This window comes from Pungitius pungitius, chromosome 4 (genome assembly GCF_949316345.1).
Source record: "Pungitius pungitius chromosome 4, fPunPun2.1, whole genome shotgun sequence".
Lineage (NCBI taxonomy): Eukaryota > Metazoa > Chordata > Actinopteri > Perciformes > Gasterosteidae > Pungitius > Pungitius pungitius.
Window position 1 is genome coordinate 21058172 of NC_084903.1, and position 12251 is coordinate 21070422.

The 12251-nt window shown below is 42.3% G+C and overlaps 2 protein-coding genes across 3 annotated transcripts in view; both read left to right on the top strand.

The window, feature by feature from the left end:
* Positions 1 to 122: 122 nt before the first annotated feature.
* On the top strand, positions 123 to 7544 carry LOC119198647 (mortality factor 4-like protein 1). The gene is made up of 12 exons (XM_037456053.2): positions 123 to 299; positions 762 to 808; positions 911 to 978; positions 1059 to 1145; positions 1411 to 1491; positions 1690 to 1715; positions 2058 to 2146; positions 2924 to 3025; positions 3185 to 3273; positions 4182 to 4354; positions 5662 to 5746; positions 6555 to 7544. The coding sequence occupies exons 1-12, from the start codon at positions 260 to 262 to the stop codon at positions 6637 to 6639; spliced, it is 972 nt and encodes a 323-aa protein (XP_037311950.1). The 5' UTR covers positions 123 to 259; the 3' UTR covers positions 6640 to 7544.
* A 1949-nt stretch (positions 7545 to 9493) lies between these two features.
* Positions 9494 to 12251, top strand: part of uacab (uveal autoantigen with coiled-coil domains and ankyrin repeats b) — a 29460-nt gene continuing 26702 nt past the window's right edge. For both annotated transcript variants that reach the window (XM_037455747.2, XM_062561841.1), the window contains exon 1: positions 9494 to 9735. In XM_037455747.2, the coding sequence (XP_037311644.2) occupies positions 9688 to 9735 (48 nt within the window). In that variant the 5' untranslated portion in view covers positions 9494 to 9687. The remainder of the gene's footprint in view (positions 9736 to 12251) is intronic.

Below are 12251 nucleotides of genomic sequence, written 5' to 3' on the forward strand. Positions count from 1 at the left end.
GAGATAACATTTAGTTTAAACATCACCACCTGTGTCTGTGAGATGTCTCGTCTGATTCTGGATTTTCCAATTTTCAGGAGGACCTCCGCAAACGCACCGCGGTCTCCACGGCGGTCACGTGACCCCAGCGGCGGGCGGGCCATTCTCAGCTTCTCCTTCGCTTTTGGCACCAATGTCGGAGGTGTTTGTGCCTGGAAGAAATGGACTCTGGCAATGCCCGGATTTGATCGTTCAGAGATCCGACCAGTTGAGTCTGTGAATGGCGCCAAAACAGGACCCTAAACCTAAATTTCAAGAAGGTCGGTGACGTTTACACAGCAATATGAGGGATGATAAAGCCTGGAGGGGGGCGGGTTTGTTGTTGTTGTTGTTGATGCTGCTAGTCTTGCCCGACATTAGTGCTCTCGAGGGAGGGACACAGAGCCCTTACAGCCGCTATTATCGTCCATAGATGTGAAGAATTGATTTTAAAGAATCGAAATGGACTTGTATCAAAGTTCATCACCTTAAAGTGAATCTTGAGGTGTAAAACAGCCGTTGACGTGAAGCTAACGGCTAGCTAGCTAGCTACTATGCTAAGAGCTAACAACCTTTATCCAGTTGACAGTGTCACTGGCACTCAAAAGAGCGGCTGAAACAATATAAATTCTTTATATATGTTTTTAAAATATATCTAAGGGGTTCCAATGTAGTCTAACCAGTAATAATACTTGAATATATTGTGTTATTTATGATTATTTTCTCATTTGTTCTCATCGCAGGTGAAAGAGTCCTGTGCTTTCATGGGCCACTGCTCTATGAGGCAAAGGTTTGTTTCAACGGATTCGTTTCTTTAGTTGATTATTAACTTTAAAAAAAAACACATGTGAGCCAGCGACTGACCTACGTTTGTGTGCTATTGTCTCAACAGTGTGTAAAGATCAACATAAAGGATAAACTGATTAAATACTTCATTCATTACAGCGGATGGAACAAAAAGTGAGTGTCTGGGTTTGGATAGATGCCCGGCTGTGAGTACATCCAGGGTGGACTTCATGGTTTGATGTTTCTCTTTGCAGCTGGGATGAATGGGTTCCTGAAAGCAGAGTTCTCAAATATGTGGACAGCAACCTTGCAAAACAAAAAGAGCTTCAAAAGGCCAATCAGTAAGTTTGCCTTTTTGATTGCACTAAAGATGGAGATGATAAAAAAAAGTCATTTTTTATCACTCCCTTTTGTAATTTTCCACCAACATTAACAAAACCGAGACATATTTGCACTTTGTCAATTCAATATTCAACATGGATTTAGTAGTAGCTGCTTTACGAGTTGAAATATAGAGCTGTTGACGCTACAAAATATGGACAAATGTCAGGAATAAACATTTTAAGTGGATTTATTCTTTCCTCATTCTTTTCTTTCCTTCCCCAGGGACCATTATGTTGAGGGAAAGATGAGGGGTTTAGCACCAAGCAAGAAGATTGCTGCTGTGCAGCAGAAAAATGTTGATCTGTGAGTATCCACCTTGTTTTCTCCCATAATTCAACATGTCGTAAGCATTTCACGTAAGTAGTCATAATGTTGATCTAACATTATATATTGAGTAGTGATTACGTAAAGTATTATTTTTTAAATAGTTACTCCGCCCCAAGACCTCAAAGGATAAATATGTAATTTCATCACCTCATTCAATTTTGTCTTGCATCCTAGGAAAGTGAAAAAGGCAAAGCAGAAGAGTGAGTATTACATTTCTGCATTACATGCTTTTTCTTTATATTAATAAAAAAAATCCCCACATCTGCCTCAAAGAACAGCTGTTCTACAAGTAAATGATGGAATAGAAGAATTGAAAATATATCCTTTGTTGTATTAGGACGCCTAATTATTTATGTTGCGCGAAACACTTTCTAACCAGCGTTTTAAGTGGATGGAAGGAGGAGTTTTTAAGTTGCTCCGTTTACACGCTCGAAAGACCGCACGCACACTGTTGGGGACTTGCAACAACCTGCCATTTGTTTAAACATTTTTATTAACGCCTAAATGTGTGGTTTGTAAGCTGTAATTGGGGTGTTGTTCAGCCCCAGGGCCGGGTGAAGGCACCAGCAGCGGAGAAACGCCGCTGGGACCACGGAAGAAGAGGGCTCGGGTCGATCCCACTGTGGAGAGTGTACGTCATTATACGTTATTTGGGAACCCTGTGGACACACGTGCATGTAATGTTTTATGAAGCTTTTTATGAAATTGTTTTTTTTAGAGAGACAGCTTGATAATTAGGCTTCTCAACATCATATATTGAAACCACAACTGAGGATTTAGTTATTAAAACTGTGTGAGCAGATATTTTAAAATGACCGTCATATTTTGATATTCACTGAAAGGGCTCTATGTAAGAAGCCTCCCTGTGGTTTTTCATTTCGTCTGGCTCACAAAGTTACTTCAGAAGTTGTTTGTGCGTGACTGTGACCGATGGGCCACAGCAGGTAGCGTCTGAAGACTCTGACCGTAGATTTCCTTCCCCTGAGTTAGGAAGTGAAGTTTGCCAAAGAGGGCGTGAAATAGCAGAAGATATTGGCACCATGCAGCCCGGTAATCACGAGCTGAATACCAAACAGGGGTTCAGCGCTTAATAAAGACCTGCTGGCAATGTCCAGCGACAGGAATCCTGGGATAATATAGTGGAAAGGGAAGCATGACTTATTTATAGGAAATAACTAAAAAGCATTCCACCTGTGTTATATAATATTTCACAATCTTTGGTATTATTCAGTTAGGTTGAAATAAATGTAATAAAGAAAATATATTAATGTATGAATATGTAAAACTCCTAGACCTGCATTTGAAATATTTAATACATTTATTATTTTTGTGAGAGAAATGTGAAATGTTCGAGGTGAAGGACGCCCCAATATTAAAAATAATGCAATAATTAACAACGTGTTTCCAGGAGGAGATGTTCACCAACCGCGTGGAGGTAAAGGTGAAGATTCCTGAAGAGCTGAAACCCTGGCTGGTGGACGACTGGGACCTCATTACCCGACAAAAACAGGTGTGTGTGTGTGTGTGTGGGGGGGGGGGGGGGTGTGTCATGCTTGAATTCTCTCAGAATGCCGATTGATTCCTTGTGTCATATGGTTTGAATATATGGTAAAATATGTTTGGAATTACCGTTTCGGGCTAAATCAATTTTTGTTGTTGTTGCTTGCAGTTATTTCACCTGCCAGCTAAGAAGAATATAGAGACCGTCTTGGAGGATTATGCAAACTACAAGAAATCTAAAGGAAACTCTGACAACAAGTAAGAAAGAACAGCCGGTTCAATCAATGGTATTAAAAACTATCTGAGCTCGTCGGGGGTGAAAAAAACAAAACACTTACTACTATTCGCTAAAAAGTTACTTTGCAGCCTGTTTTGCCAATACTCAACATTGTTGTTCCTATTATTCACTTTGACAAGAAAACATGAAAAAATAGGGTTGAAATAGGTGGAAAGTTTTAATTAAAAATATTTAACCATATTTGCTCAAATCATTATATCCTGAAAATAGCGCATGAGGGAGATCATCAACGCTCACAGTTTGTCTGATTCCACTCTTCCTGAAGAAAAACAAACAACCAGTCAGAGCAAAGGAGCCTCTCACGCGCCGTCAATCGCCAGTTCCATTCACAGCGAACACGTCTTCCATGAGGAGCACCGAGGGGAGGCAGCGGAAAGCCGCCATCCTCTGAGATTAGATCCCTCGCGTAGCATCATCTTTGACTTCCTTCGTTGAAATGAAGAACAAACCGCTTTGCCTCAATCTTGTGCAATTTACCCAGCATGGTACCACTTATGCACATGATGAACAGCAGCCTCGGAGGGCGATTGGAGGCCCTGACCAATTTAGAAATATTTAATTGTGCATCTAAATATTCCATTCACAGTAAATCACACAGGCTTCTTAAAGACTACAACTTGGTTCCATTCACTAGAGTAAGGTATGAAAACTACGGTCTGATGCATTGAAAGCCTTTCCAGTTGGATATGGGTGGTGTTGTGCAGTCACCAACACTCAGACAGTCGTGGAATTACACCCAAGTTTTTCTTTCTTTCTTTCTTTCTCGTACCGGATATCATATCATATATAGCCTCTCGGGTCCGATCGTGCGTCGTCGTAGTTTGTGTTCCCCACACGCCGGGTCTCACTTCTTTCTCTCCCCCCTCAGGGAGTACGCGGTGAACGAAGTGGTGGCGGGGATTCGGGAGTACTTCAACGTCATGCTGGGCACCCAGCTGCTCTACAAGTTCGAGAGGCCGCAGTACGCCGAGATCCTGGCGGAGCACCCGGACATGCCGATGTCGCAGGTGTACGGCGCGCCACACCTGCTGCGTCTGTTCGGTAGGGGCGCTGCACACGCCGTGAAACACACACACACACACCCACACACACAATAACACACACAGGTGAACCGTCGATTTGAATCGAGCCGGTGACGGATCGCTTTTAACACCGTACAGAAACTCCACCTCTTAACCGTAGTATCGTGAGTGGTTTCAAAAGATTGAATTGCATTCTGGGAAATGTCTGGAGACTTGGGTGTGAATGAAATGTTGCCGTCCTTGTAGGTCTTGTCTGTGAAATGTTCTCCCCAGAAGCTTGAACACCGTCTACCACGCCATCAGACAAATTATCACCTCGCTCTCTGCCCTTTTGTCCCAAAACAATCTCTTCCCGCTGAAGCAAATAAATGCTGGAAGGAGCCACAATGCAGAGCACACACCCTCGGCTCGAAATAATGCAAGACAACAGGCAACGTCCTCTTTTATATTTTTGGATTTAGATTATTGATCGAGAGCAGTCACTGTTTTTTTTACTTACTTTTAATCATCACTCAATCATTTTTCGCATTGATGACAGATTTCAAACTTCAGTCAAAACTTAAAATAACAAACAACCAGAAGATGTAAAGATGCATATGGCTTTTGCATATTTAAAATATACATATAATATTTGATTGATATTTATTGTGTTACGGCGGTATTATCAGGATGCGTAACAAAAAATAACGCCTACATAAAATAAAAATAAAGACAGGTTTTTAACGCTGCCAGGAGAATCATGCGATGGTTTGCGTGTGTCATTGTGTGTGCACCTCTGTGTCTGTCCACTCCAAATCTGGCGTTCTGCTGCAGTGGATTGCAGCAGGTTGCTAGTCAACGGGAGCGGAGGTAAAGCTGCTGACGCACGCAGGAAGTCGCCCCCCCCCCAGACCCTCCCATTTCAGAGACCGCTCGGTTCAGCCTGTGCGGGTGTTGGAGGACCAGCACAGGTCTACCGCTGAGGCTGCTGAAGGCTGCAGGCAAGGATGCAGCCTAGTGCCTTTGAGACACAGCTACAGCCTGTTAATCGAGCGCCCTTCATCGTCCCCTAGAGGGAGCCTCTCAGCAGCCACAAACACAATATATGTGTGTGTGTGTGTGTAACAGAACTACACACACACACACACACACACAGCTGGACGCGCCCGGCACCCAAAGATGGTTATCCGTCTCGTCCCTATTGGCCGCCAGCCTCTCGTCCACTAGCGTCACGCCGTTAAATCAACTTGCAGACTAAAATGAAGCTTTAGGTTGTGTTTATATCTTGTAGTTTTCCTACCTTCCCTTTCATAATTCTCTCTCTTCCCCCCCCACCCCCCCAAACAGTTCGTATTGGCGCCATGCTGGCCTACACGCCGCTGGACGAGAAGAGTCTGGCCTTGCTGCTCAATTACCTCCAAGATTTCCTCAAGTAAGGTCCATCTCCCTCCATAGAGACTCCTTGTCATGTTTAGAGATGTCATGTTAGATCTTGCTTCTTATTAGTGCAGCCAGGTGGATGAAAAGGCTCAAAGCATGAAGTTGCTTTTGAGATATTTTTAGCTGCATTTAGTGTGTGTGTGTGTGTGTGTGTGTGTAAGAGAGAGTTTTTGACTCACTCTCTCTCACACACAAAGGTTGAACAGCACTGCAGATATATATTTAGTATATTAAAGGATCATGTGATTGAAATGTGACGTATAACTTTATTGACTTGAGATTGAGATTTTTTAAAAATGAGCTGACGTATGTTCAGCCGAAGCACCAGACTAGTGAAACGATCGGTAGTGAGCGTGTTATTTTCTTCAGTGATTACACTGTTATTAACAGTGCATTCACACCGTTAAACCAGAGACGCCACATCAGACAAAACATCCTGCATTCATAGTTCATGAAACCTTGAGGAAGGCGATCTTGTTCCAATGTCTCTGCACACCCTCCTGACTAAATACAGTGGGATGAATAATACAGTAATAATATTATTCCAGTTTGGAATTCCATACAAAAGTAAAGGAAACAAGTGGAATCCTGCACTGGACGAAGCTGATTGAACAGGACATGACTCCTGTTGAGGCTCTTATTTTGACAGGATAGAGGGTTGAGTGATAAACCTTCCTTTCCTTTAACGCTTGTAAAGCTCCTATCTTCTATCTTCTTTTATCTTGTTTTCACCTTTCAGCATTAACCTTCTCTGTCCACCAACGGCTCCACAATGACAATCCCTGTGACCTTTTCTCCAGGTACCTGGTGAAGAACTCCTCCACGCTCTTGAGTGCCACCGATTACGAGGTTGCGCCCCCGGAGTACCACCGCAAGGCCGTCTGAGCGCCCCCCCCCCCCCTTTGCTCCATTTCAGAGGCCTCGCTCACACCACGTGTAAAATGACCATGACTCCACCCCCCCCCTCCCCCCCCCCGTGAGTGCTGGCTTGGATGACCTTTTGAGTTGAGTCCCCCTCCACTTTTCTCTCTCTTTTTTCCCTTTTATCCACTCTCACTTTGTTTGAAAAGACACAAGATTCTTTTTTGTTTTTTAACCTTCCGTTGACTGTTTCAACAAGCAGCTAATAGGTGTTTTTGTGCCACCCGATAGAAATTTGTCGCATGTATGTATTTATTAGTGTTCGTCCTGCAACACATGGTGCAATCGGATGCTGGACCACCTGGTCGTCACTCAGCAGCTGATGTTTTTGTATCTGTATCTTGTTCATTTGTATCAATTTGTAAAAAAAAAAAAATGTTTCTACACAATTTACATGGTTTACTGTGTTTTTAATCTAAAATATATTACATATATAAATTATTCTTGTTCGCTCAATTCTTTAAGCAGTATTTTTGCAAATAATAAAGTACGCTTGCGGTTTCATATTGCTGAAAAAACAAGTGCCCCACAAAGCAGCAGCAATCAAGACCATTCGCAGCACTGTTCTTAATTTTCATTTAATGTTGAAAATGACAAAGAAAAATGATCACAACTACATTTTTCAGTATAGTAGAAAAAGTCTTGATTCAACATACAGATGATTTAAGTCTCCTACAAAGACATAATTGGTTTGTTAATTGTATTCTGTGTTATTAATCAAAAACGGACACTAAGAAAATGCATTCAGTGGAGTAAACAGTGCAATATTTCCCTCTGAATTGCAGTGGGATAGGATGGATATAAATAGTGATGCACATAAGTGAATACTTGTGAATGGGGGCTATTTGTTTAACTGCCAAATTTGGCGATAGTGATGGTTGTAAGTATCAGATGAATCGGCTGCAGCCTGCAGGGACTGAACAGCAGCTGCAGCAGTGTCTCCATGGTAACGCTGCAGCAAAGTGGAGGCGAGAACAAAACTGAAGTAACCAAAAAGTGACACGTTTAACGTCAAGTGGCATTCTTTTTAGTCAGTTAAATATTTCCTAAAATAATGCCAATAAATTAATAAAAGTAAACAACCCTGCGCTGCATTTTATTCATGCCATGGTGATCAGGGGTAAAGTCCAGGAGGCGGATACACTCGCCTCATTTCAGAGCGGGCTCGAGACTTTCCCCTTTATAACTTTTACGATCATGGCCGGCTCATGTCCGCCTTTAGATAAGCTGTTGTGGGCCTTGTCTGCATGGGGGACCTTAGAGGACACGTTGCGGTCCGCTCTCCCGTCCTCGCTCTCCTTCTGGATGAATTCGTGTCCCATTAACGCGGGTCCCGAACTCCTAACTTCCTCCCCGGGGTCTTTGTGCTTTCTGTCCTAAAAGGTTTTCCATTGATCGTGGTTAAATCTGGACACTGGTCCTGCCTCCTGCTGAGCCCCCCCCGCTGACACTTGATGCTACTGTACACTGTGGTCCCTCCTCTGTTGCTCTCCATAAGGTTTTTTCTCCCCATTTAAGGTTTTTGTATTGGAATTGTAAAGCCCTTTGAGGCCATTTTTTTAAATTGTGGATTTGGTCCATACTAAATATATTGAATTTAATTAAAGCATTGCAATATTTATAATAAACTAAAATAATACATTTTTACTAGTTACTTGCATTCGAGATGCAGCGTGGAAATGGTAAGTGAGAAAGTAAGTAAAATGCAACAAGAACCTCAAACTTGTACTTTAGTATGCTTAAAATGTATTGAGCAACAATATGTGGTTGCATTCCGCCATTGCGACTTCCCTATAGATTTGTATGTAGGTTTGTGCTTATATATTTGGATTCACAAGGCAGGACACAAAGCATAAACACATATTAGTGAAAAGTAAACAATACGCATCAACAATTTGTCCCGTAATTACACTTCAGATAGTGGTAAACAGGAGGAGATAGTTAAGTATTTTGTTTATCCAAATCTGCAAATGAAATCAAATGCGGCACATTATTACGAGCTCAATAATATTCTGTTTGTGCAGTTTAGTCTAGTAAATAGGTTTAATGTTTATATTTGGATGCAGATAGATATAACTGTTGATGTAAGGGAATAAATTATGCTGAGAAAAGTTAATTCGTTCTCCGGGTTTTCTTGGAGATTGTTGACACATTCCATTTGATTAATCTATAAATAGTAAATAAACAATATGTACTGAGATATAATAACTTAGTGTAAAAACACATGGTTAAATATCCATGTACTTTATCCCCCCTGATAATGTTGAAAGTTTAGGCCAGCTACATTTATTTGACAGATGAGTTTCAGATTATTGATACAAAATGTAAAGGATTAGTAATGCATGACGTACTGATAAAACGTTTTGCACTGGCATTAGGCTACAACTTTAACTTAAGTAGAAGTGTGAGCAGTTCCACCGTTGAATACTTCCATCTAAAAGGCATCATAGTGGGATTGAGTGTTGGGTTCATAACGACCAGGCAGCCATGGTAGAGTAATCCAAGTCATCCACGACACAACAAACAGGTTTCTAGGTAACAGACCGGCCATTAAGATCATTTTTGATAGCAGGTCAAATTTACACCTAAACGATGAATAGTTTGCAATGAGGTATTTAGGTAAACAAATGATACCGTATTGTTCGTATATTCAAATATATATTTTGCAAGGTGTTTCGTACGCCTGACGTCACGCCATATTTTTCTTCCCATTGTCCAGGATGTCTCAAACTTCTCCCGACGACACTTTTGCAGGAAGTCCCGCCCTTCCAAGTCACCGATTGGCCCAAAAGTAACAACAATGTGAACTTTGGACTCCTATTGGATCTACTACATATCAATCGAGGGGCGAGTAGAATTTGCGGTTGGGCGTCAGGTGAAACTCGCTCTGCGAGGGGAAAAGGGGGAAAGATAAAAAGTACTTCGTCTGAACGTTCAGGGACATTTTATATGCTATTTATAAACTTACTAACCTAAGGAAACTTTTAATACTGGAAACCAACACGTAACAAGATGAAGAGCCTCAAGTATCGATTGAAAAAACACGAAGTTAACATCACAGTAAGTTATCTTTTTTTTTTTAGCTGTATCGACTTGGTCTTGCTAACATTCCCTGTTCCCACCATTGGACCATTGGTCAACGATGCGAGTGCGTAACGTTACTCGTTGTGTGTGTTTTTTTTCACCAGTTCATGTTTTATAGGCCTGGTTCTCTTGTTCCCAACGAGCACGTTGACCGCGGTCATGTTCCCACGGCTCCGCGGTGAGAAATCACTCAGCGCCGGTTAAGTTTTAAGCACCTGCACCGCCGCGCCATGGCGGCATGTGGCCTCACACCGTTTTATTACTCTGCACCCTTTTGCGGTTGAGTCTGTTCAAGAGCTGGGCCTAAATCAGCTGACGGTGGTGGTGGTGGTGTTGTTGTTATCCACGAAGTGGCAGGGGGGGACAAAAAGTTGTTTTAAATCAGTGCAGCAAAAGAGCCTCGTCGCCTAGCTGTGGTCACCGCTGACCGGTGTTACGGTTTAGTAGGCGACCCGGTGTTACGGTTCAACAAGCGACCGTGTTAAACCGTACCACCGTTTGTTGTTTGTTTTGCTGACCCCTGTAAGCTAATTTTTGACTTTTCTTGAATGCAGCACATCACCAACAGATATGAGAGGTTTTCTGGATGATGAAAGTTCCGTCCAACTGTTAAACTTATTCGGTACATCTGGCTAAATCAATGCATCGCAATACAACGGTGGTGGAGGAACTACTGACATCTTGATCTAGATCTTCTTAGTACTAGGTAAAATACCACCGTGTGGCATTTTACCTAGTACTAAGAAGAAGAAGAAGAAGAAACGTGTCAACATCAAAATATACTTTAATTACTGAAAGCAAAGTCGTTTTTATGCACAATCTCAGGTCAATGTTACAGTTGGTGAAGGTAAAACTGATCTGAATGACTTTTTAGATTTCTTTTAGATTTTTCTTTGTTTTGCGTATAAAATGGTAAACTTTTCCAAGATCCCATGCTGATTTCTTCATATTTGATTTTTTTCAAAATATAGATATACAACTGCAATATAGTTTACTATCGTAGTCAACGAAAAGCAGCAAATCTTAAAAGCTGATACCAAAGAATGCGTTGCATTTGAGCTTGAAAAGGGATTTAAAGTAATAAATAAATCATCATTTACTTCCTCATCGATTACTCTGCAAACCATTTTGACTCTGGCACAACCTACAGCCAAAAAAATGTAGATAAAGCTGAATCAACATCTTTTTTTCACCAAAATCTTCCCATTTGTAAAGTGCTGGTGCTGGTTCATGTGCTCCGTGGATACGGCAAAAGTCCCATCGGGTATGTTGCGCTGTTGCGTATCATCACTTTTTGAATATTCATCAGCTCTATGCCTCTCAGCTAGAGTCACCACACAATAGTCTATACTTTTTTTTATTTTTTATTATTCGTTTTTCATTATCCAGCAGCAGCAAATGAACATTCCTCAATGGACGCTCATCACGATTCCGCACAGTCTGACGTGCTGAGGCCGTTTGGCACTGACCTCTTGTTTTCAGCTCGGAGCAATTACCATGAGAACGGCAGCGAGCCGGAGGAGCTGTGTGTGGTAAACTATCTGGCCCTTCTGTAAAAAAAAAAAGGGAGAGGGATAAAAGCCCCCGCGGCTATGAAGGGTATTGTGTCCGCGTTGATGCTTGTCTCACTCCTCCCGTCAGAGACATCCATTTAGAATTCAAGCCTGTCTTTTTCTCTTTTTTTTGTTGCCCTGAAGCGTAGTTGGGTTTGGTTTGAAAAGCTACCTCAGGAAAAGCTTGAACTAAGCCGCGTGGAGGAAACCCCCCCGTGACATTTACTGTCTCGAGTGATTCTGCTGTGACGTTCTCACTGCATTCCTCTGTGCCGGCAGAGAGACCAGAGGAAAGACCTACCGCTGCTTCCAGGAGCCTTTGTTTTATTTTGCTTTCTCCTTGTTTTATTGCAGCAGGCTCTTTTACTTGTCTGCTCAGTCCTGGTTGTCCTGCAGCGTGGCGTCTGCTGTCTTATCTGACCAGCGCGTAGCAACGAGGCTCCTGGCCGGGTGGAGGAGACGTTGCCGCCAGGCGCGGAGCTCTCCTTCTCCTCCTCCTCCTCCTCCTCCTCCTCCAGCCAGAGCTTTGGCCTGCAGGTCAAAGGCCTGGGTCGGCCCTGCTAAGAGCCACTATATTGAAACAGCTAATCTTGTCAGTGTTGAACTGACACTTAATAAGCATAAGCAGTTAATGGTTCCCTTACAGGGATTTCATAAGGTGAAGCATCAATATAGGTTTAATTGAAATTGAAATGTATTTAAAGACCTACTGTATCTTCTTTGAGATTTCTGTGCTGTTGTCGGTGCAGGCACGGGTGGCATTCTTTGCACATCAGCAAAATGCCATGAGTGTCGTAATCTCATCTTACTGTTTTGGCAGGCGTGCTTTTCCTCATTGCTACACAAAGTGCAGGAGTGGAACTCACTAACTTCCTGGTGAGGTGACCAATAGTTAAGATATAATCTTCTGGGTTTTCCGAGGTACTGATGAAGGGATTG